The sequence below is a fragment of the Ruditapes philippinarum genome, unplaced genomic scaffold, assembly GCF_026571515.1.
Source record: "Ruditapes philippinarum isolate M1 unplaced genomic scaffold, ASM2657151v2 ctg6940_1_1_1_1, whole genome shotgun sequence".
NCBI classification, from domain to species: domain Eukaryota; kingdom Metazoa; phylum Mollusca; class Bivalvia; order Venerida; family Veneridae; genus Ruditapes; species Ruditapes philippinarum.
This window is the reverse complement of record NW_026857065.1, coordinates 33,562-55,742: the sequence shown is the minus strand read 5'-3', so window position 1 is coordinate 55,742 and position 22,181 is coordinate 33,562. Positions and strand designations below refer to the sequence as shown.

The following is a 22,181-nucleotide window of genomic DNA, read 5'->3' as shown; positions in this document are numbered from 1 at the left end:
ACATTTCTATTAGTTGAAACAGATAACGTGTCTACAAAATTAATAAATAGACGAGAATTCCCACGCCAGTTGTTAAACAAAAAATATCTGGCCATATGTCTCTGTCGAAGTTTGTTTTTTGTTAAACCATTGAGAAAAAATACGATACATTTATTGTAGTAAACCGGTTCATTCAAGAAACTGTATTTTCATGGAATTGCGCATCTTCAAAAAAAATATTGGTCATTGCAGTTACGAGAGACAACAGTCTCCGCAATCTAGATCTACATCAGAAAACATGACGTTTTAAAAGGATAATTTTCATCTGTCTACACTTATTCAGACATATCTAGACCATATGTATGGGAGATGCAACTTTAATTGCTGTTCGTGTCCTTTGGATACATTTCTAGTTTCATCCTATAAGAGAGATAACTTTGTTATACATTTCAAAAGATTGACTTTTTAATCAATAATAGGACCGAAAAATAATTAATAATCATTCAATCACAAAGGATATAAAAATACAAAAACTTAATAGATATACATCGACTGCCACTCTCCTTTTATAAAATAACAGTTTAGAAGGATTTTTACAAACATTTTTGTGGTTGATAGGATTTATACATTACTCAGTTGACATTTTTTATAAAATTGTAAACAAACTATGGACAAAATTTATAGTGATTTAAATTTTACCTCAACAGTCGCCTTTTATTCGTGGATGGACATAATGTCAATTAAATTTTCACAGAATAAATGAAAAACACGGAAAACATGATATAGTATCCTTAGCATTACTGCAAGGCTGACAATTTTAGGCCCTAACCGGAATTTAAACTCTTGACTTCGTACACACTAAACCATACCGTTAAATCTCAACCCAGCAAGACTGTAAAAGTTGCCTATTCAATTCTTAAAGACAAGCTTAATTTATGCACACTGTTATTACAAAGTCTGAATCTTTATCACTGTCAATTAGCAAGCACTGTATGCTCATATTGAATGTAATTTTACTTATAAAGATCCATGAAGAGGTCATGTTTTTCTGCATCTAGATGTAATGTTCAAAGGGCCATTTTTCTGCCAGTAATTGATTGCTTATCAATACACCTTGCCCACAAATGGTTAGATAAGCATTATCATTATGTTTTAAATCTTGTTACCATTTTATTGTTAAAAAGAAAACATGAAGAAGAAAAAACAAGAGAAAACGGGAATTTGAACATGGAACTCTCAATAACAACACAAATACTCTACCGTGTTTTTTTTAGTATTACCCAACTTGTTTGAAGTGGCCTATACTAAAATTATTAAATGTACTGGAAGTTTACAATAAGTTATGTACTTTTTTTCTACTGATGCAATGATTCTATGCATAAACATCTTGTAATAAAAATTATGTTTTTTATATATCACGGGTTAGAAATTAATGTCCTCAGATTCAACAACACTTTCAACAAATAAAAAAAGTGTTGAATAGCAGACATAATTGTTTCTAGAACATTATATAAATAACACATAGGTTTATGGGTTACAGTAAAATTATCATCGTGAGGAAAAACTGTTATCCGAGGAGTAGCCGTGGGTAACAGTATTTTTACGAGGGATGATATTTTTATTGTTACAAACCTATTATACCTGTTATTTATATACTTACCCCAAAAAATACTATGATTATCTGGAATTATCAACTTAATATAACTGTAACAAAAATTAACCAAAAGTTACAATTACTAAACTGTCCTTTACTTTTAAGTGTTAAGTGTACTGTACTGCTGGCCTTGTTGAGAAGTCCTTTCTTTCTTTTATTCTTTAAGAAAGTGATTGTATCTACCAGTCATTAACATACACTAAGCTGTGTTGAGAAACAAATCACTAACCCATTTATAAGGTTTGACCTGTGGAATCTGATCCTTCTGTATCCAGAATGCCCTTTCGAATGGTTTTTGACACAGTAACGATGATATCCTATGTTTGTCTACCATATCTGTAACGTTTCACTGGTTAAATTGTTAAATAATCCTCCGTTGCATGCTTTAATCGGCTGCATGTTGAAATGCGACACATTATTATCCTCTTTACAATTACTTCCGTTGAAAACGGATGTCTCTTTGACTATTCAACAAAATTTATTTTAAACGCGAAAAGCACTCTAGGGTGCAAGCAACTAAATTTTATGGGTGGTTATAGTAACCCTGGTGATGCCCTATCATGGTGAACTTCGGAAATACAATGAATCGAGAAAAAATAGCGGCCATTTAATTTGATTAGATAAATAACCACCTGACCAGATTTTAAACTGTCAAGTAATACTGTTACACCTGTAACAGTATAATATTCTTAGTCACGTGGTACACATGCATTAACAGAACGAATAACTCCCATATGCCTATGGGAACTTAACATTACGAAGAAAGTGAGGGGTAATAAAAGATAATTTACTTTACAAAATACTCAAACATGGTCAGCATCGCCTACTTATAACTTTCTAAAATTGACTAGATTATCTTCCAATTTGGACAAAAGCATTTATTATTTTGAAAGCAACTTCAAAATTTATAGTGACTGAAAAGCGAACAGTGCAGACGATAATCAAATCTGACAGAACAGATTTGCCTCCGCAATAGTTGTTAAAATTCTATAAAATGTGTTAGAATTCTAAAAAATTGGACAACGTGGGGGTGAATAGAAAGTATGTGCATTGAATATACCAAATTAAGTAGCCTTCATTTAATACATTGTTTGATTTCTCTTAAATTATTTTACAATTGTTGGCGTTTGTTATTAACAAAAATACAAATGTAATTATATGATGATAGAAATTATAAAGTATTCATCTAACTAATATTCATTTCTTTTTGTTTACAAGAACTGAAATGATTTTTTGAATTTGTTACATAAAATAAGCATTTACAAATTACAAGATATTTCCCAGAGTGAACGCAATACAGTTATTAATATGACTTTTAAATACAAAGCTCATGTAAGTTATAATCTAATTTATAAATTTATTTATATAGTAAGGCCATACAGTTATCAAAATTCAATTATTTGTATTAAAAGGTCATGCCACGATTATACAGGGAAGATTTGTGCTTTTGTTTGATGATGCTACAATGTCTCACAGTCTGTTTAAAAGTTAAAACTTCCTAACCTTGAGTGCCCAGTGGATTTATTCTTAACTTGAAAACACAAATCGTTTTTATGAGAGACCTTCAGGAGCGTTTGGCATACACGTTTATTAATTTGACCTTGATTGCCGAATGCCTTAAAGTTAAGTATTCATTTGTCTAAATCTTGAACAAAACAGTGCTTCATGGACCGTCAAAGTTGTTGACAATAAAGAAATGTAAATAATACATGCGATGTATATATCTTCCTTACTCAATAGGGCACTTAATAGGTACAGAGTTTATTTTTATTCGATTTTTGTAGAGATTAATTAAACTATTTTTGAGATATTGTACCGATATCTGTACTACTGAGCATTTGTTTCACATGCCTGCATCTATTACATGGAAGTACAAAGAGTAAATTTAATGTTACAAAATTACAGGCTGCCTTTAAAATAAACCTAATATTAAAATTTGGCCATGGTAGCTAGAGGGATTTTACTGTTAATCTACACGTTTCCCCATAGTAAGATACTGATTGGGTATTGCAAGTAGTAATTGAATATAAGCTCAAAGGACATACACAGCATAAATTTATATATTTAATTTTTAAATGTTAAGTTTCTGCATTTTGAATTATTTCTGTGGATATTTAAACGGATTAATACCATTACTTGTTATCCTCATCTGAAATAAGGGAGGGTAAATTACATTTTATATTTTATGAAATACCTGTGCCGATCTTGCGAATGCAAATATTGATACTAAATTTATTGAAATCGTTAAAAAAATAATATTATCTTCGCTACCATAATATCATTTTATTCAAAGAGTTCAATAATAGTAATAAGACTAAATTATTTATATATCAAAATTAAGACTGTTAATTGATTTGTTTTTTCATCTTTAAGCCATGGTTATAAAATGCAAATGACGTCAAGTCAAAATATATGCATGTCCGCGGAATACTTTTTTCACAGTGATTGGAAAGTGCTAATAGTATGTGAATAAAGGTATTCAATCTCGTATATCAGATGCATACTAATGGATCATCTAAAGTGAACTAAGATATATTTAATAAAAAACAATTAAACTATTAATAATGAATGTTTCTCGTAAATGGAATACAATCATCATATTTTGTGCGCATCATATTTAAAACAACGTTTATTATCTCTCATACATCCACCAAATGTACTAAATACCTTTAATACTGTCAATAATGTAACTAGGTATATACACGTTGCTAAAATAAATAATTTGGGTTGATATCTATTTGTTCGTCACATACATCTGTTTATCTTATTTGGCTTAATTATGTTACATATACAAACAAAATACGACTATCATCAAAGTGTTTTTCAATATATTTCTTCATTTGTCAATATGTACTGAACCAAAAAAGAAAATTTCGCAAAGTTTGTGCCAGTTGTTCAAGGGTACCACTTAGATGTACAAGATTATATGCATGTAGAAGCTTGTAAAACTCGTTTTGTTTGCAAAATCTGTCAGCTAATCCCCGTATAAAAGCCCGATATGTTTATTCAACGTAAAAATCGAGTTTCAAAGGAATTGAAAAACTGTACTGACATATCTAAAATTAAACTTGGAGAAAGTTTCTTGTTTGTTTCAGTATATATTAATAAAATAGATAATTTATTATAAATGATAATTGATGTATATCTTAAATGAGTTTCCCATAAGAAAACAATGCCTTTCTAAAGGACAGAAGTGAAGCATTATTGTAATAGTTTCAAGTGAAATGTTTCAGAATCGAAAAGTCAATTTCAAGTCAATCAATTTACATAGTGAAAGATATGTGTTTTAAGCATTCCTCAAAGAATACTCAAGATATTGAACAGACATGCATTTAAAGAAAGTTTGATGAATATATAAACTAGCCAAGTTAATGTAAACACAAATGTTCGCTTTGTAAACGTTACATATTCTGCAAAATGTCAAAGAAAACAAAATCATTGGCAAGTAAACTTCGAATTACATTGTGGAATGCATACTTGTAATGCATCTACTCATTTACTTTATCAGAGAACAACGGTTTTTGATTACAATCGAAAGATTTACATAATTTTCTTTTATCAAATTGACCTTTTAATAAGGTAACATTGTTATAATATCGACGATTGTCCAATTTTCCTTCTGTCCAAATTTCCTTTATGCTGCAAATCACACTGAATACAGATTAATCTTTGTTGTATAAATTACTAAAAAAGATTTATAATACTTTAATGAATGCTTCAAAGCCTACATGTATCAGCTCTTGAACGTAAGTCCAACAAAAGTAACATCAACAACAATAATGCACAATACAACAGCCCAAAAATAAATTCTATCAAGAGTTTCGGCTACTATAGGGTGATTTCCTTCCTCAACATGTTCATTCTTTGAATATTCTTACGATCACCAGTCTTCGCATGTTCAAGTGATATGACTGAAAATGTAGATTTTTGTGAAGGAATGTTTTTATCATTTAATATTTTTTGTCTTTCTCCGCTTCATCACTATTCTTATCAAACAATTCGGGAGATATTGCACTGCTGGTTTGTCTGCGTAATTTACGATGTATATACTCCATAACACACCAACAGTGTTGATACAATTTAATACAAGAAGCTGGTACGATAGGTAAGGTATTTTTTAAAGAGTTTTAAGGAATTATTTCTGTTGCAGCTGTTGTAGTGACAACTAACGACAAATAGAGCGTTATCGCAAAGATTAATCTTTCACCAGAGTCTGGACGTACAAAACATGTTGCCATATTTACACAAGACATAAGTGTGAAAGGTAGAAAATACATTTACTATTTCAAAGACTGGTCTTCTTTTTATCGCAAACGATGACTGAAACATTGGCATTGTCACATTTTTTATGTTGTTATCCTTCTGTAGCAAAATATTAATATCCGTTCCCTTTATTTCCCATTTTCCATTTTCTTTTAAATCACTAACGATAATATCCGTACTTGGTGTGTTAAGCATGATTTCTGTATCGTCATGGTTGGAGACAATAAATTTAAAGTAACACGTGTGCATATCGTATGGGTAAAACGAAGTGTCAACATTACTTTTTGTTTTATAACTTCCAGTCGTAAAAGTATTCACCGATCCTAGATATGTGGCCCATGCCGGTGCAAATCCGCTTCCATAAACTGAGGATTCCTCATTTGCTTGTCCATTTGTAAGTAAAAATCCGGTTTCCAGTGTTTTCCTTTAGGTAACATTATTCGTTTCGTTCCTGCATACAGATCTGGGTCCCATTTAAGCATTTCATCTCTATCCATTCTATTTCAAAATACCCGTTGACAAGCAATTGTTCTGTTGTGATGTCAAAATATTCGATGCTACTTATAAATTGTGTAAGATTTACCACAAACAAAGCAATAAAAATTTCACCAGTGAAAACGACCTAAATTTTGTTTTTTGTCTTCAATCCAGTAACAAAGACAACAATTCAGACAAGCAATTTAAAGTGTAAACCAAATCATCTCGGGATATCAAACGTTCACTGATATATAAAAAAGAAAACAGATCCACTTACCTTTAAAACATCAGTCTGGTTAAGGAGGGATCTTAACATTTTGTTATATCTTTTCTCATCACAAAGATGTCCTAACAAAGAGTCCAGTGCCATGTATGTTTGTCCAAGCGTTGCTCCAACCGCACTGCGTATTATTGTGATTAATATAACCGAACCCATTGGTATATTTCCAAAAGATACTTAATATTGTTGTTTTGTTTACATATTTTTTTCATATATTAGCAAAACCCACTTACTTTAAAAATAGTGAAAATGTTTCTTAGCAAATGTTTTCTCCTTATTTGTTAACCCTTTATAAACATTGTATTACTTTATGCAAAAATCTGTTAATCATTATTGATTGACTGATACATAATAAATCCATTTTGCAAGGCTATCCTGTACAAACAATGTAAAACGTGATATTTCATTTGATTAACGGTAGGTTAGATATTTATTCATGAAAGCTTTTACGAGACGTCCAAGATGAAGTGGATAATATTTTGTTGCAAACAGTTCATTCATCATGTATCAAAGGTGGTGCTATTCTTAAGTATTTTGTCAATATGCATTCTATTTCTTACCTTACAATTGCTTAGTTTTTCAAGATTTATAATGTTTTCCAGTTTTTTTAAATGGATGCAAAGAGTGTTTCTTTCTTTCGTGATTTGTTTTCAGATATAATATTTATTCTCCCCTTAAAGATTTTCTTATTGCCAATTACTAAATATACCTTCAAGCGTTATTTAAGTAAGATTGACGAAAGTATGCATTTCTGAGTGTATGTCAAGTTAAATTACACCGAAGTATCCAGTTGTGAAATACATTTAGCAATATGCTAATATTTAAAGTATGTTAAAATACATGTTTTAGGAAAGCTGCTACTATAAATATCATTTTCAAATAACACAATAACACAGATATTGAACTGGAAAGAACAGACAATTAAACTAAATACCAGTACTTTAATTTTTAATGTTGTTTCATTATTTCGACTTTTATTTTCTCAATGAATTAGACTTAAAATGCATATGTATATCTTATGAAATTTCGATTTGATTAAACTATCAATTACTTAGATATTTCCGTTTGAGATAAAACAAAATTCACAATAATAGAAATAAAAGAATTTCATAACAGTAAAAAAGAACTGAGACGAAAAAAATGTTTTGTTTGTGCATTTTTTCTTGACTTTGAAATGATATACTTCAGACTTTCTATTTAAAAAAAAACTACGTTTGTGCAAACATATGCATATGATTTTAATATTTCAAAGATTTTAACGGAAAATTTAATAATAGACTCAATATCATAATCGTTATGATTCTATTTCCATGTTTCCTAATATACGATATGCAAATAAACCAGTTTTAGTTCGGCCGAGCATCTTTTTACTTTTATTTTAGAATGACAAGAACAATCCTTTTCATTTTATTATAAAATGGCCAACAGGATTCTCCAATTTCAGTTTGTAATTTTAAAATGACCAATAAAAATTCTTCTTATATTGAGTTCTTCGCTGTAAATTTAACAGGAAGTCGAACTGATTTTAGACGGCCTTTAGCCGAAACATCATTAATTATTCAAAAATGAAAATTTTAAAGGGCAGACAATGAGGCAAACACTGAATGTTTACGGGCTGGATGCGTAGTTATGTATGTTTGAATATTGTATTTATTATGATTTACCTTTTGAACTTTGTGGAGTTTGGTTAGGCGTTTCACCTAAACTGCTTTTTGGTTTATTTTGATGGTCATTCTCCTTAAGCAAATCTTTTCGTTATTAAGATCTTTTTGTTATTAAAGCTTATTACATAACTTAAATTTAATACCACTTTTTAGCAAAGTTTTAAGAGACATTTTTCTTTCTTTCACAGCAGAAATAAAATTGAACACAATCATAGCTAAGTATAACTTATTTTAACTTTTACCCGTGCACCCACCATTTTAACATGGATGAGTATAATCTTTTTAAAATGCTGTTTTAATAGAAAAATGTCATGCTTTTGTTATGCCTGTTTCCTTGGCCCCTTTCCTTTTTGGGGAAAAAGGTCATTTGGAATAATTTTTAATTAAAAAGTTTATAGCCTTTACTTAATTTTGGCAGCGTTCAAATAATAATAAATGGAATACGTCCTTTAAATTTTCATGTCAAATTTGCGGTTTATCTTTAAAATTAAGACCTTTTTAAGACTTTGGGGCATAGCAAGTTGATTTACCGTTTATTAATTTATTAGTTTAACTTTTAAAAGTTTTTTGATCCTATTGTTAGCAACGCAATTGATTGGCAGAAATGCGTTATTTACGTGCAAACGTTAAATTGACTAGCTGGTGTAGAAGAAATTTTCCGGAGTTTTATCGACGTAGAAATCATTAAAATAATTATAATAATTGTACCAACATATATAAAATATTCAAAATTTAATGCTCCGGAGAACTAATATGCGAGTTGTACGAGGTTGCCTCAATTTGGTAAGTATACATTAATGGCAGCAATTTTCAGAGGAAATGTTTGATTAAACCGTAACCATGCACACATTGAACTTAAGTTTAAAAGTCCTTTGACGTCAAATATAGCAGTGATAGTAAAAGTCAACATATTTTCTAACCAACTCTCCTATTGATTAATAGTTTAATTTTTATTTTATTGCTAACAGTTATTTACAACATGTATTAAGAATGGAGATGACAAGAGTACATTATAAATTAAACTTTCGGTAAAACAATCGGAAAAGCTTCTGGCTTAAACATAACTTCACATTTTTTATATAAAATTGGTTAAAAAAACATTAATCACTATCTATAAAAATGATTCGTAGCAATTTAAAAATGACAAAAATATTACTCTGTAAGCTTGAGCATTTGAGTACACTTTGTACATTTTGGGGAGGCTCATGAACAAAAGATTTGTCATCGCCAAACAAAAGATGCAACTGCTAAAATCACTTAGATGTTTTAAATTATACAGCTTTAGTAAAAAATACATATGTTCCCTCCTACAAGAATGCTCAGTTTGATGCACCACTCCTTTCGGGCTTTTCTCGTCTACGGTTAGTATCTTCTTCTCTCTTGTCCCTAGTTTTATTTCTTTAATTTTGCAACCATACCCCCTTCCCCGAATCTCCTATCACTTTCGCCTGCACCGTTTAACTTAGAGCGCCAATTAATCATTGATTTGTTTTCCTTGATTTTGATTTCCTTGTCCGTTGCTATTATTTCTTCTTATGTATCATTTTAGTGATAAGCTTGTCCGTGTTCTATCTTGCGCCCTATCCTGTTTTTGTTTTGATATTCCTGGAGTCCTTGTCGCTATTTCTAGTTGCTGGGTCGTGTGAGTGTTGCATTTATTGAATGCCGCCTTTCCTTGTAAATCTTGTTTATCATATTTTACTAGTATTTTATCAAATCCGTGTCACTTTATGTTAGTATGAGGCGTCATTCCGCTTCACTAATTCAAATATTCGTTGCAATGGATTGTTTTATGTTACTTCAACATTCTGAAATACAAAGATCTTACATGCTTGTATCGATTACATGGATTATATGATGTATTTTAATCAAACTTTAATAACGTGCAATAAGTTAATTTGTCGGTATTTTTTCTAAAACTATTTTAAACACTGTGAAATATTTCTCATTATTACCTGATACCTTATATAAATGTAATTTGTTATTATTTACTGTTTTTTGAAATTCTAAAAACGTCAACGTTCGCAAAATGTTGACCGGTCAATAGTTTCGACTGTTTCCCTCGCGTGCTCTGAAGTCATCCACGTCATAGAGGATTCCCACTTGAAGCGTCTATGGATCTTAATCATAAACCAGACTTGACGTGACATAGTTAAAATATTAAGTGTAATTATTAACATGTGTGCAAAACCATTTTCTTGTTCCTTTTTTCTTCTGCAAGTACTGTTAAAACAGTAGTTGATCAGGTACTAAAACAGTTATTTCATGCGTGATTTTGGGAACAGTCAAACAGTTGTCCCTCTGTGTCGGGGATCTCAGGCCCCTCCACCTCGGGCCAACAGTTTGACTGTTCCCAAATCACATATGAAAGAACTGTATACTATTTATAACATTTGTGAATGCTTTTAAGTTAATATATATCTATATTAAATTTGGACAGGTTTCTGTATTTTACAGTTTAGTTTTTTCTTTTTTAAAAAAAATTCACATTAAATAAACCATCCCTTGTAAACTTACTAATTTATTTTCATAAAAGAATGATGTTACTGATTTGCAGCAAAATATTTCTGAAACGCATGCTCTTTTGTGCTACAAATGTCAAATTATGTATGCAATAATATTTTCTTTTAATGCATGTGTCGCGATTATCTCTACATTGCATATTGCTTAATTATTATTGATTTTGAAGCAAAAAATACAAAAGTGGTAACATGTTGTTCATTCAAGTTAATTTAAGATATTTATAAAAAAACAAAATTGAAAACATAACACAATACAGAATATTCTATCTTAGTTTTTATTTCTTTATTGGTAACGATATTTGGAAGACTTAAAAACCCGGAGAAAATGATGAAACTAGAAGATTTCTGATAAGTTCAGGAATATGCATAAACGTGATAAAAGTGAAGGTACGGGTCACGTTAAATTAACCTGAACAAAGTTCGTTTTCTTTTATGTAAGTTATCAAGTTAAATTGGTCATATCGTCACCCTAGGGCAATAACTGATCAACTGCTATTACTTTTAGAAGGACTTATTCCGTAATTCCCTTAAGATGGGAATATTATGTAGTCTTAAGTAATTTAAAACTTCATATAGTAATATAAGCTGAATTATGTTGAAGCCGATATCAGTAGTCGTAAAAGATGTTGCTCATTTTATTGTCTTCTGTTAACATTTATCAATTCGATTTTCCATTGCTCTTCTTTTATATATTGTATATCGTTTACATGTTTATATATTGTTTTACTGATATACAAAATTGACATATTCAGTGTGAATAGTTATATTTCTATCGCAATGGATTAAATAGAAATGGCGTATATAAAATATCTTTACATATGTGGCACCTTTAAAATACTTGAATTTTTGAAGTATAACAAAGAAAGATACAAAATAATAATGCGAGCAGAGTACAATTGATGTAAACAAAATATCATTTCAAACAAGAGAACATAAAAAATATTTGAAAACACAGCCCTCACTTTTTTAATAAATCAATATTGAAACCTAGTATCGCATGTACCGAAATGTATTTTTAATTTAGTTTCAACCTTTTTATTGTAGCTCGATTGCGAAACAAGTTCTTGCAACTGATATTAATAACTTTCGAGTTCGCTTGCTGGACTGCTAATCCAATTACCAATGCTTGATTAGATATTTGTAAGTGGCCTAAGAGTGTTTTCCAGGTATGTGCTATAATATAAATCAATAACAAAAACAAATACCGACGATGTGAATACAAATATAAACATATTAGTATTGCTTTTCAATATAACAATTAAGGGAGAAATATCCGGTGTTTATCACTTAAATCAATGATAACATCAGATACAAGCAGAATCCACTCTTAAATTTCTCACGGTAATGTTTGTTACAAATAACCTTATATCTGTTACAGTAGGAACAATTTAGCAATAAACGAAATCGAAAGACTTGGATTTATATATATTAGAATCTTCTTTAATCTTATTTTATTGTTATCATTATTATTATAAATATTAGAATAATGAAAAGAAGTTACACTGATAAAGCTATATTTTACACGATTATTATAAAAATTATCGGGACATCGCTTGGGCAGACATACACTGAAATGGACTCTTTACTAGGACATTTATTCAATGCTTCAAGATATAACAAATTTGTTAGACCTCTCCACAACCAGACTCATGTTATCAAGGTATGTTTACGCTTTACTCTTTATTTGATGATGAGAATTCCGAATCTTACTGGGATTTCTATCATTTTAGATAAACACAATATCTTTTTATATTAAATTTAACCTCGAATCAGATTATTTGAACTTTCGATTTCAATACAATTCTTGAATGGGGTTCAAGAAACTCTTAGCAGTCTGAAAATTATCTATGGTAAATTAGTATAACGGTACGCTTAACTTTGGTTTTCATTATGTATTCTTTGTGTTTTTTTCCTTAACTTATTGAGAGCTATATGTCATCATTAAATATGTTGTTTTTTTCAGGTAAATTTTACTCATATTATAAAAAGCATTGAAGAATTCGACATCGCATCTGGAGAGCTGCTTATCACAAGCTGTTTTGAAATCAAATGGATAGATGAGATGCTTCTTTGGGACCCGGCTTTGTACAGAGGTAAATCAAAGATCCCTTTACCCAAAGGAATGTACTGGAAACCAGAGTTTTATTTAACAAATGGACCAGCAAATGAAGACTCTTCGATTTACGGCAGCGGATTTGCACCTGCATGGGCAACGTATAAAGGATTGGTAAAGGTAATTCCAGCAGGAAGTTATCAGACGAAATGTAATATTGACACTACATCATATCCTTATGATATTCATACTTGTATTTTTCGATTTGTTGTGTCGAACCACGACTCTTCAGATCTGATACTCAATTCTCCAAAACCGGCTGTTTATCTAAGTGGTTTAAAAGAACATGGTGAATGGGAAATTAAAACCTTTAATGCACAGATATTGCATGTAAAAGAAAATCACATAGAAGATGTAACATTTCCAATGTTTCAAACATCATTGTATTTGAAAAGAAGACCAACCTTTGAAATCATTACTGCATTCGCTCCTTTAACGCTTATGTCTTGTCTAAATATGGCAACTTGTTTTATACGACCTGACTCTGGTGAAAGGTTATCATTTGCAATAACATTATACTTATCATTGGTCTTAACTGCAACAGCAGTAACTGAAACGATTCCAAAAAATTCTCTGAAAATGCCCTACTTTTCGTACCAAGTTCTAATGATCAATTGTATCAATACAGTTGGAGTCTTATGGAGTATATTTGTTGTACATTTTGCAAATAAATCAAGGATGCCACATTGTCTTCCAAGATTTCTTGTGAAATTGGTCATGAAACGGAGACAGAAAAATGCAAATTTTAAAATTGAAAGAGAAAAGTCTAGATTATCAATGACGTCATTTGAACACGCAGATAATAATGAAACAGATATCAAAGCAGAAAATGCAGAAAAATGTTCTTACATGAAAGGGCAAGAAGTGGCAGAGGCTCTTGATGTAATCTATTTCTGGGTTGTCATGCTTTGTTTAATGGTATTAAATGCTATATTTGGAATACTTCTTTTCAGAAATGTGTAGCTCATGATAATTTTAGATTGAAATCTTACGATTATACGATATGCTATTGCTTTTACTGTGTATAATTTAAAAGTAATTGCATAATACATGTATAACATAGGGATTCATTTAATATAAGTTTGCATCCTACCTTTTGGAAACTCATTTTTGCAGGTACTTTAAAACTGACTGTAACATATTTTATATGAATGAATTTAATTTAAACTTAATTCTTCTACTGTATGTTTGTTTTGATAATGCTATTAATATTTTTTATGTTAATGATATATATTTTAGTGACCTATCAAGGACTATTTAACAGAATTATAAAGTAACGTTTTATCGTAGTAAAAAAAGGAGAAAGTAAAAATATTATTTTCACAAGTCGGGATCACTAGGGATCACTTTTTTCGGATCAATTTTTTCCAGATACTTTGTATTTGCACTGTCATTAATGATTATGACATACTAATTATGTAATGTATTCATGTATTTTTGTTTCTGTATTTATAGGAAGATATTTAAATACTTAGGAAACTGTATTAGACGTACCTATGTATCAAACGTATAACTGTCTTAAACATACAACAATTCCGACATTATGAAATTTTGATGAAGTAAAAATCTTATACCTTTCAACCAAAATATATTTATCATACAATCTATGAATATGTCATCGTACATCAATTTCAATCAGTCTGGAAGAGAATCTTTGACAAGATATGCATACCGCGGTCTTAACAATAAAAGATGATAGATACACCGAAACAAACATTTTCTTTAATGTAAAGTAGTGTACTTGGCAAGATGTACTTATTTATTTATCATTTTCGATTCCATTTGTCAACATTTTAAGACATTTTATGTCAAATAATCAAATCATTCTCATTTGTGTTAAATGAATATGACAAACATACATTATATCTGATATGAATGATGTAATTGAGTTAGAAGATAAAACCTGTCCGTGGACAGCGCGCTCAACTTTTCTGTGTTAGATAATGAATAAAGGCAACATAGGAAAGAGGGCGTAATTCCGAAAATATGATCAGCAGAAAACTTTTTCAAATTTAAAGTGAATGCCAATGACGGGCAGATATATTCTATGTAAAAAGGGACATAATTAGGAATCAAGAAAAAAAAAAAAGACTTCAGCATTACTTAAAATGGATATCAATTTTCATAGTGAGCAGGCATTCCAAGTTTCAATTGATTTTTTTTACACTTTTTGAAAAATGTATCATTAAAAAAGTTAACCAAGAATTTCTTAGCCAAAAAGGTAGCATATATGAGAAAAGAATTATAAAATTTTAATTTTAGAAGAAGAAGAAGAGTAAAAAATGGTAAAAACTTTGCTAAAATTATTTAAGGATTATGTGCTCTTTTGCAATGGTTTCATGTTTTGATGATGAGCATGTAAATCATGTTCAAACAAAATAAACCTTAATATAAAGACTCACCAGGGATAATAATCTAAGTTTAAAAATGGGCATACCTTTGAACAAAAAAGTAAGAAAAGTATTTGCTTTAAGAAATGGCGCCCTTTTACAACAATAAAGATTTATACAAAGTTTGAAGTCAATAGCTTTAAAGTGTCTGAGAAAATGGACTTTAACCAATGCCGACGGGAGGGTTATAACAATAGATCCATTTTATTTATTGACTTAAAGCAGTCTTATCATGTTTACGGCATTATTATGGAACCTATGTCTTTGATTTCAAATGGAAATGTTATAACTTAATCTTAAATAATTATATAAGTCATATTAGCAGGGAAAAATAAGAGAAATTGATTCTATAATTCAATATAAAAAAAAATATTGTTCAATTGTAATTTGGCTGAATAGATTACGAGTCTCTTCTTCTCATATAGTTTCCTCTCTATTCTGCTTTAGGTGTTTAGTGCTATAAACTTGTCTGGCAACATTTTGACTTTCTTGAAATTAGGTCGGTTCTCTTTTTGTCACATTGGACTGGAGACCATCCGGATGGGATTAAATTGTAAAACTAGGAGGCATTCCACCCAATACACGGAATCTCACTTCAAATAACCATCCGTATTATCGTTATCACATCATTTGAGTATGCTAAAGAAACAAATACAATTATAAATAAGTATTTGCCTAATTTTCCTTAAAAGTTAAGTTTTAATATCATGGTGTATAAATCATTTAAATGTGTAATCTTTATGTTGTTAAAAATAATTCTTTGTGTATTGTATGCTTTTTCACGCGTTTCCCTTTGTTAAATTGTAATGATTTTTTACACTATAAGTAGATAAAACAAAACATAGTTATAAAAAGCATAAGCATTGACGTCAATACATAAAGCTTATACGGATATATTATTTCTAGAGAATCTTTTCTGTATAAAAGTTCAAAGCAAGAAATATATACAACATATATACTGATATCAATAACAAATTAGATAACTATGTTAACACTTGCAAAACGGCACCATCGTCAGCCCAAATATATAACAAAGGTGCAACATTTGAGCTCGATTTTTATCAAGCTGGTTATGATTATATATTTGGTATAAAAACTTTCGCTTTATTTACAATAGATTCTTTCAGTTTATATAACATAAATTTAACAATACTTTGAAAATTAATAATCGTATCGTCACGCAAATTGTAATTAGAAAAAAAAACGCTTCATATTAAAGATTTTATTCAAAAATTGAATACGATTTTTAATTAAATGAATAGAATAATTGATATACTGAATGACTTTGAAAATGCACATCATATGTTTATTTTAATAAGCCTAAACTTAACAACTTAAATGTGCATTTATGCTTAAAAATGTAATATAATACTTTCTCGTTTTAAGTACTATTTATCTATTGTGTGTTTTTTTCTTAAGTATATTAACTTGAATATGTTGCTGCCGACCATAATTTGAAATTTGCACGGATACATGTGTTTTACTTAATCAAGAAATAACTTTTCATGGTGCAAAGACAATTTACTTACAATAATGAAATTCTATAGAGGGCAACCTAACAGCCTTCTCTGACTTGTGTTTGTTAATTTTCATTGCTTTTTTGTTAGTATTTTAAGTCGCACTGACGCTGTTACAGTCTTATAACGGCTTGTCAGCTTTACTGGTGGAGGAATGCCTCGCATTGAAGTCTAAGAACAAGATAGGTCTGTAAATAGTCTAATCGTAGGATGACTCAGTCGAAACTGAATTGCAAACGCAAAAAGGGCAACTTCAACGGATTATGATGTTCTGAAACATCATGTATGGTTTTTAAATCTGACAGCTGAGTTAAGTTGAAGAATCGTTTGTACAAAATTATTATGCTTTCTAAGTTTTTAAAGTGAATTGTGAAGGTTGTTTTCACAAACAAAAACAATCACAAAAATGCAGGAAGGCAACAAACGATTTAAGATATGAAAACAATAGAAAATCATGCATTAGCGCTGACCTACTTCTGACTCCGGCAAAACGATGTTATACAAACAAGCGATAAAATTAAAGAAATTATAGTTCGCTTGTGGAATTCGTTAAATACCCTACAATATAAATATTTGTATCATGGAACTAAAACACCCGGCCAATGGGTCTATAGGTCACTGTCGAATTGCATGTAGTACCTTTATACAGCAATAATAAAATCAACTTCAACTTTAAATGAACTTTGTATGTAAAACATATACATCTTATATATTTTGAATTAAAGTTAAAGTCACTTATAGGCCCACTGGGCCGGGTACCTATAAAATGTATGTATAAATTGTTGAAAATAACTTGTAAATGTACAATGTGACTATAATTAACCAATTTCTTATCTTATCTTATCTTATCTTACCTTATACACTGTTTTCTTTATCACGCAAGAATTCATATTTAAATGAACAAAAGTTGATGATACACATATATTACATAGTTTTTTTTTTCTTTGGAATTTTCTTTGAGGATATAAAGCTTTGCCTAAATATAATCACTTTCACAATGTATTTTTCTTTTGTTTTTTTTACGAGGGAGATTTTTCTATACATGTAATGTGTAGTGTATCACGGCACAAAAACACTTGCAAGATTCGTTGATGTAGATATGCCTGAATAGTTCTATTCAATACCTTTCTAAGAGATTAAACACGAGCCCTCAACTAAATACAGTCTCAAAGTTATCGCAATTTTTATAAAGCTAGTCGTTAACAGCTGCTGTTAAAAGGTTCAAATTTTGAACAGTACTGTAATGAATCGCCTTTTATTTCATCGGGTTTCCAGAACTATGTGCGCAATAAGATTGGTCACTGTCATTTAAGTAAACCAGTTCAATACTTTACAAAATATATGAAGATATAAATTAATTAACTAATTAAATAAATAAATAAAAACAGCAACAAAACCTTTCGAGTCCAACATGTTCTACAAAAAAAGTTGACACGGGGATTGGGAAGAATTACTTTTATTTTATGCTTTTCAGTGGATTACTGATTTATCCGTGAAAATTATATTTGATAATTTCACAGTGAAAATTATCAAAATATAATTTCACTTTTTTCAATGACGAAACTACTTTTTTAAGATTTTCCCCATGTGGTACCTCAATTTTATTTTTACTGACAATTCTGACAATGTCAGGCTGTAAAAAGAAATAACAAAGCTGAAATAGATAAATAACTTAAATGTCAAAAGTAATAAAGAGAGAAAACTTACTTCTATTTATTCAAATTCCAACCACCAAATTTCGTCTGTAAATTTTTTTGTTTCGTTTTTACAGTCTGAAAAATACATTCCTTCCCCATGCAAAACTGCTCTTGATGACATTTGGGCATATTAAAGTATCCTACGAGCAATAACTGCTGTATGCTTTATGAAAAATTGAAAAGCATTGACAGCCATCACTCGTAGAATAAATAAAACAACCCAGCGTTCCTTTGCAAGCTTCCAAGTTTTCCATTTTCCTAGCTCCTTTTCTGAATGTTTCACATCTGTCATCACTTATTTTTTGTCTGTTACAATCCTCAAATAAGTTTTCTTTCTTTTAAAAAGGTGTATGACTAACAAATCCAAATTATATCCCTCTGAATCTTACACAATTATTTTCCTCCCATGAAATACACAACTTTAAAAAATGGCTGCCGCTTACATTTTACAAAGCCAGGTCTAATATAAATTCGCAGTAAGTAACAGAAATATGGATGGATGGTTGGACTTTTTCTCCTACAAGAATTGTTTGTTTTTATTATTAAAACAAGCAATCATTCATATCTTTTTAATAAAATGAATAAATATCACCGTCATTTAACCTTGATTGACGGACTTATCTTTCAGCTCAAGACTTCTTGTTTTTAATGAGAAATTCCGTCTAAATGGGGCTCTCAATGGGGGAAACAGGTTTTAATATTAACGTTAAAATTGTGGAAATTTCGTTTTAACTTGTTTTTAAGCATAACATAAAAAGAAAATTTGTCTGTTTGTTGTGTAAGATGTAATTTTATTTCATCTCGTGAACTTTAAAAACAGTATTCTCACTCGTGGCTACGCCACTCGTGAGAATACTGTTTTTAAAGCCCACTCGATGAAATAAAGTTTCATCTTACACACAAACAAACAAATATCCTCTATATCCTGTATACTTTTTCTAACGCAGACGATAAAAAAATTTTTGCCTTTCCAGGAAAAAGATTATCCTCATATCTGTATAGTGATAAAGTCACTGCGAGGGTGGCCCAGAATGTTTTATAGAATTTGGTACAAATGATAACTTGTACATATTATTGAAAGCTTTACTTCTGAAATACTTAAAAAGTTCCGAACAATATTGGTGAGCGCATGGATTCAACGATACATGAAAAAATGGTTTGTTTAAGTTCTTAACTATAAATCGACAGTGTTAATAGATTATTACACTAACAACAAACATAGCTTTCTACCAGTGCTTTTAGTAGTTTGATTAAACAAGCTTTTTAAACCAATTCTTTAAAAAAAGTAGTATATTATGATAGACTAATGTAAAACTTTACGTGCTAGAGACCTTTTTAAGCAGCATACTTTATGATATGTGCGTATTATCATGAAAAGTTTGGAAATGTATAAAGCCGTAAATATTTTAGACAAACAAAGAAAGTAATTTACACATTTCAATCGTTAGTTTAAATTAACGTTTACAAAAACATGTCAAAATATGCATAACAAAGCCCTTTCTGCATAAGTAACGAAGTAGAAATATAGTGATTATATATACAATAAAAATATCAGACTGAATACTTAGATTGTAAATATATTTAATTTCCTTAACGTCTTAATATATATTTTTCAAGTTTGACTTTCTTGAAATTATTTGGCTTATCTGGGAGCATTTTGCTTTAAATTGATATACTATTGAATATTGTAAGATATGTAAATATCATCAGTTATAAATAAACAACTGTAAAAACATATTTTTCCCGCTCTGTTGGTAAACAGAGAGAAAAGGAAACACCGCCAATAAAGGACAAAGATAATAAATACACAACCAATTACTTTCAGTAATTCATGTATAAATCATTTACATCCCTATGACAAACAAGTATCGCCATCAGGATCATGTGAATGTTCGAGCACCCAATGTGTAAAAGAGTTCATTCAAATGTTAAAGGATTCAAGTATAAATAATTTTCATTAATAATCTTGTAAATAGATAAAAGATATCCAACTGTTTTTTCTCTCTATAAGTGTGAAGATATTCAACATCACAGAATCGCTTGTACGTCACATGCCGCATTGTTTATCCTGTGTTTACTTTTGAAATATAAGCAAAATATTAAATTGGGAAAATGGCACTACCATTTAAACAGGTACTGGTTTTCCTTTGTTCATTCTTATCTTGACTTTCAGAAGCATGTTGACGGGGAATATTTGTATCTTGTACGCTATTTGCTTTCGATATGGCTTTGTTTTGTATAATATGTGTCAGGAAATAACCACGAGCCAAAGAATTATTTCAACGATACAAATAGCGTGTCTACAAATCAGAATATAATAGCAACACGTTTTGATACATTTAATTTGTAATTTCAAGATAAATGATATGTTTGGAAGAAATAGTAAATGTCGAAGAAAGAAAAGAGCTCTATTAAGACTTACTGAAGAGAGAAAAAGAAAGTGTTTCAGTTTATCTTTATTCATCAAAACAAACTTTCAGGCAATAACTCTATCTTTTGGAGAAGACAGGGACACAGAATTGAGAAACAATTTGAAACCACTGTGAAAATGCTGGACAATACAAAACATACTAAAAAAGCTGAGACAATGCATAATAATTGTTTCCAAAAAATGCTTGAAAAGAAATTAGCGTGAATAAGGATAACTACATAAAAATTGACATCAATGAAGAATATGTGTCTCTAATTCGGAAAATGTTAAACTACTGAGGAATAAAACATGAAAAGACATTACAACACTTGACATAAGTAGCTATGTTCAGTGCGATTATCGGGACGTTTATATCTTGCGTATACTTTATCGTCACCTTAGTTCAAATCGTCCCTTTATGGCTAATGATTAAATGTAAACGGATACCATTCAAAATAAAATGTACAAACATAAGTTTTCTTGCCAGCGACTTAGTAATTTCATTATGTATAGGGATAAATCAGCTTGCAATGTTCGCCTCTCCAAGTATCTCTGTACATGCTGTAAGAATAACGATAATTCGGACTTGCCAAACGGTGTATTGGGCAACGTTAACCCATATAGCTGCAGATAGAGCAGTGTCAGTCATCTCACCATTACGTTACAATTACTTACTTACAAACAAACACGTCAAAATATGGACACTTCTCAACTGGACAATACCTATCATTATGACTTGTTTGTCATGGACTTACATCTTGATAAACGGAGAACACTCATGCGAGTTAAACAACTTTCTGCTGTGCGCTTACGCAGTACAACTGTCACAGTTAGTTCTCTCTGTTATTTTCTGTCTCATGTTTATTTCGGCACAAGTTTCAACCGTTGTCCTTCTTCACAAGAACAGAAAGAAACGCCACCGACAAAGTGGTAAACTCATATCAAGGTTTACTCAAGTAGTTTTGAAATTATCAACCTTGAATTTTTGTCTTCATTTGCCTTTCTTTATTTACGAATTTCTTTCGTTGACTGATTCTATTGGATCGGTGGAAACCAAATGGCGACGAATCATACAGTTATTTGGATTACTATGTCACACTACAGGCTCTATTTTAACATGCAGATTCTGTATTTGGAACGTTAAAGAATGCCGTTTTAATTTCATCAACAAGTTTCTATCGTGGAATGAAAGATACAGGCGGATGGCCAATGAAT

The 22,181-nt window shown here is 30.2% G+C and overlaps 1 protein-coding gene across 1 annotated transcript; it reads left to right on the top strand.

The window, feature by feature from the left end:
• Positions 1–12,316: 12,316 nt before the first annotated feature.
• LOC132748651 (neuronal acetylcholine receptor subunit beta-3-like) lies at positions 12,317–13,915 on the top strand. The gene is made up of 2 exons (XM_060738259.1): positions 12,317–12,499; positions 12,803–13,915. Exons 1-2 carry the CDS (start codon positions 12,326–12,328, stop codon positions 13,913–13,915), a joined length of 1,287 nt encoding a protein of 428 aa, XP_060594242.1. The 5' UTR covers positions 12,317–12,325.
• The last annotated feature ends 8,266 nt before the right edge of the window (positions 13,916–22,181 follow it).

Coding starts and splice junctions, on each gene's coding strand:
- LOC132748651 (XM_060738259.1), top strand. CDS start 12,326: ATGAAAAGAAGTTACACTGATAAAGCTATATTTTACACGATTATTATA. Junction 12,500..12,802: donor ACCAGACTCATGTTATCAAG/GTATGTTTACGC, acceptor TGTTTTTTTCAG/GTAAATTTTACTCATATTAT.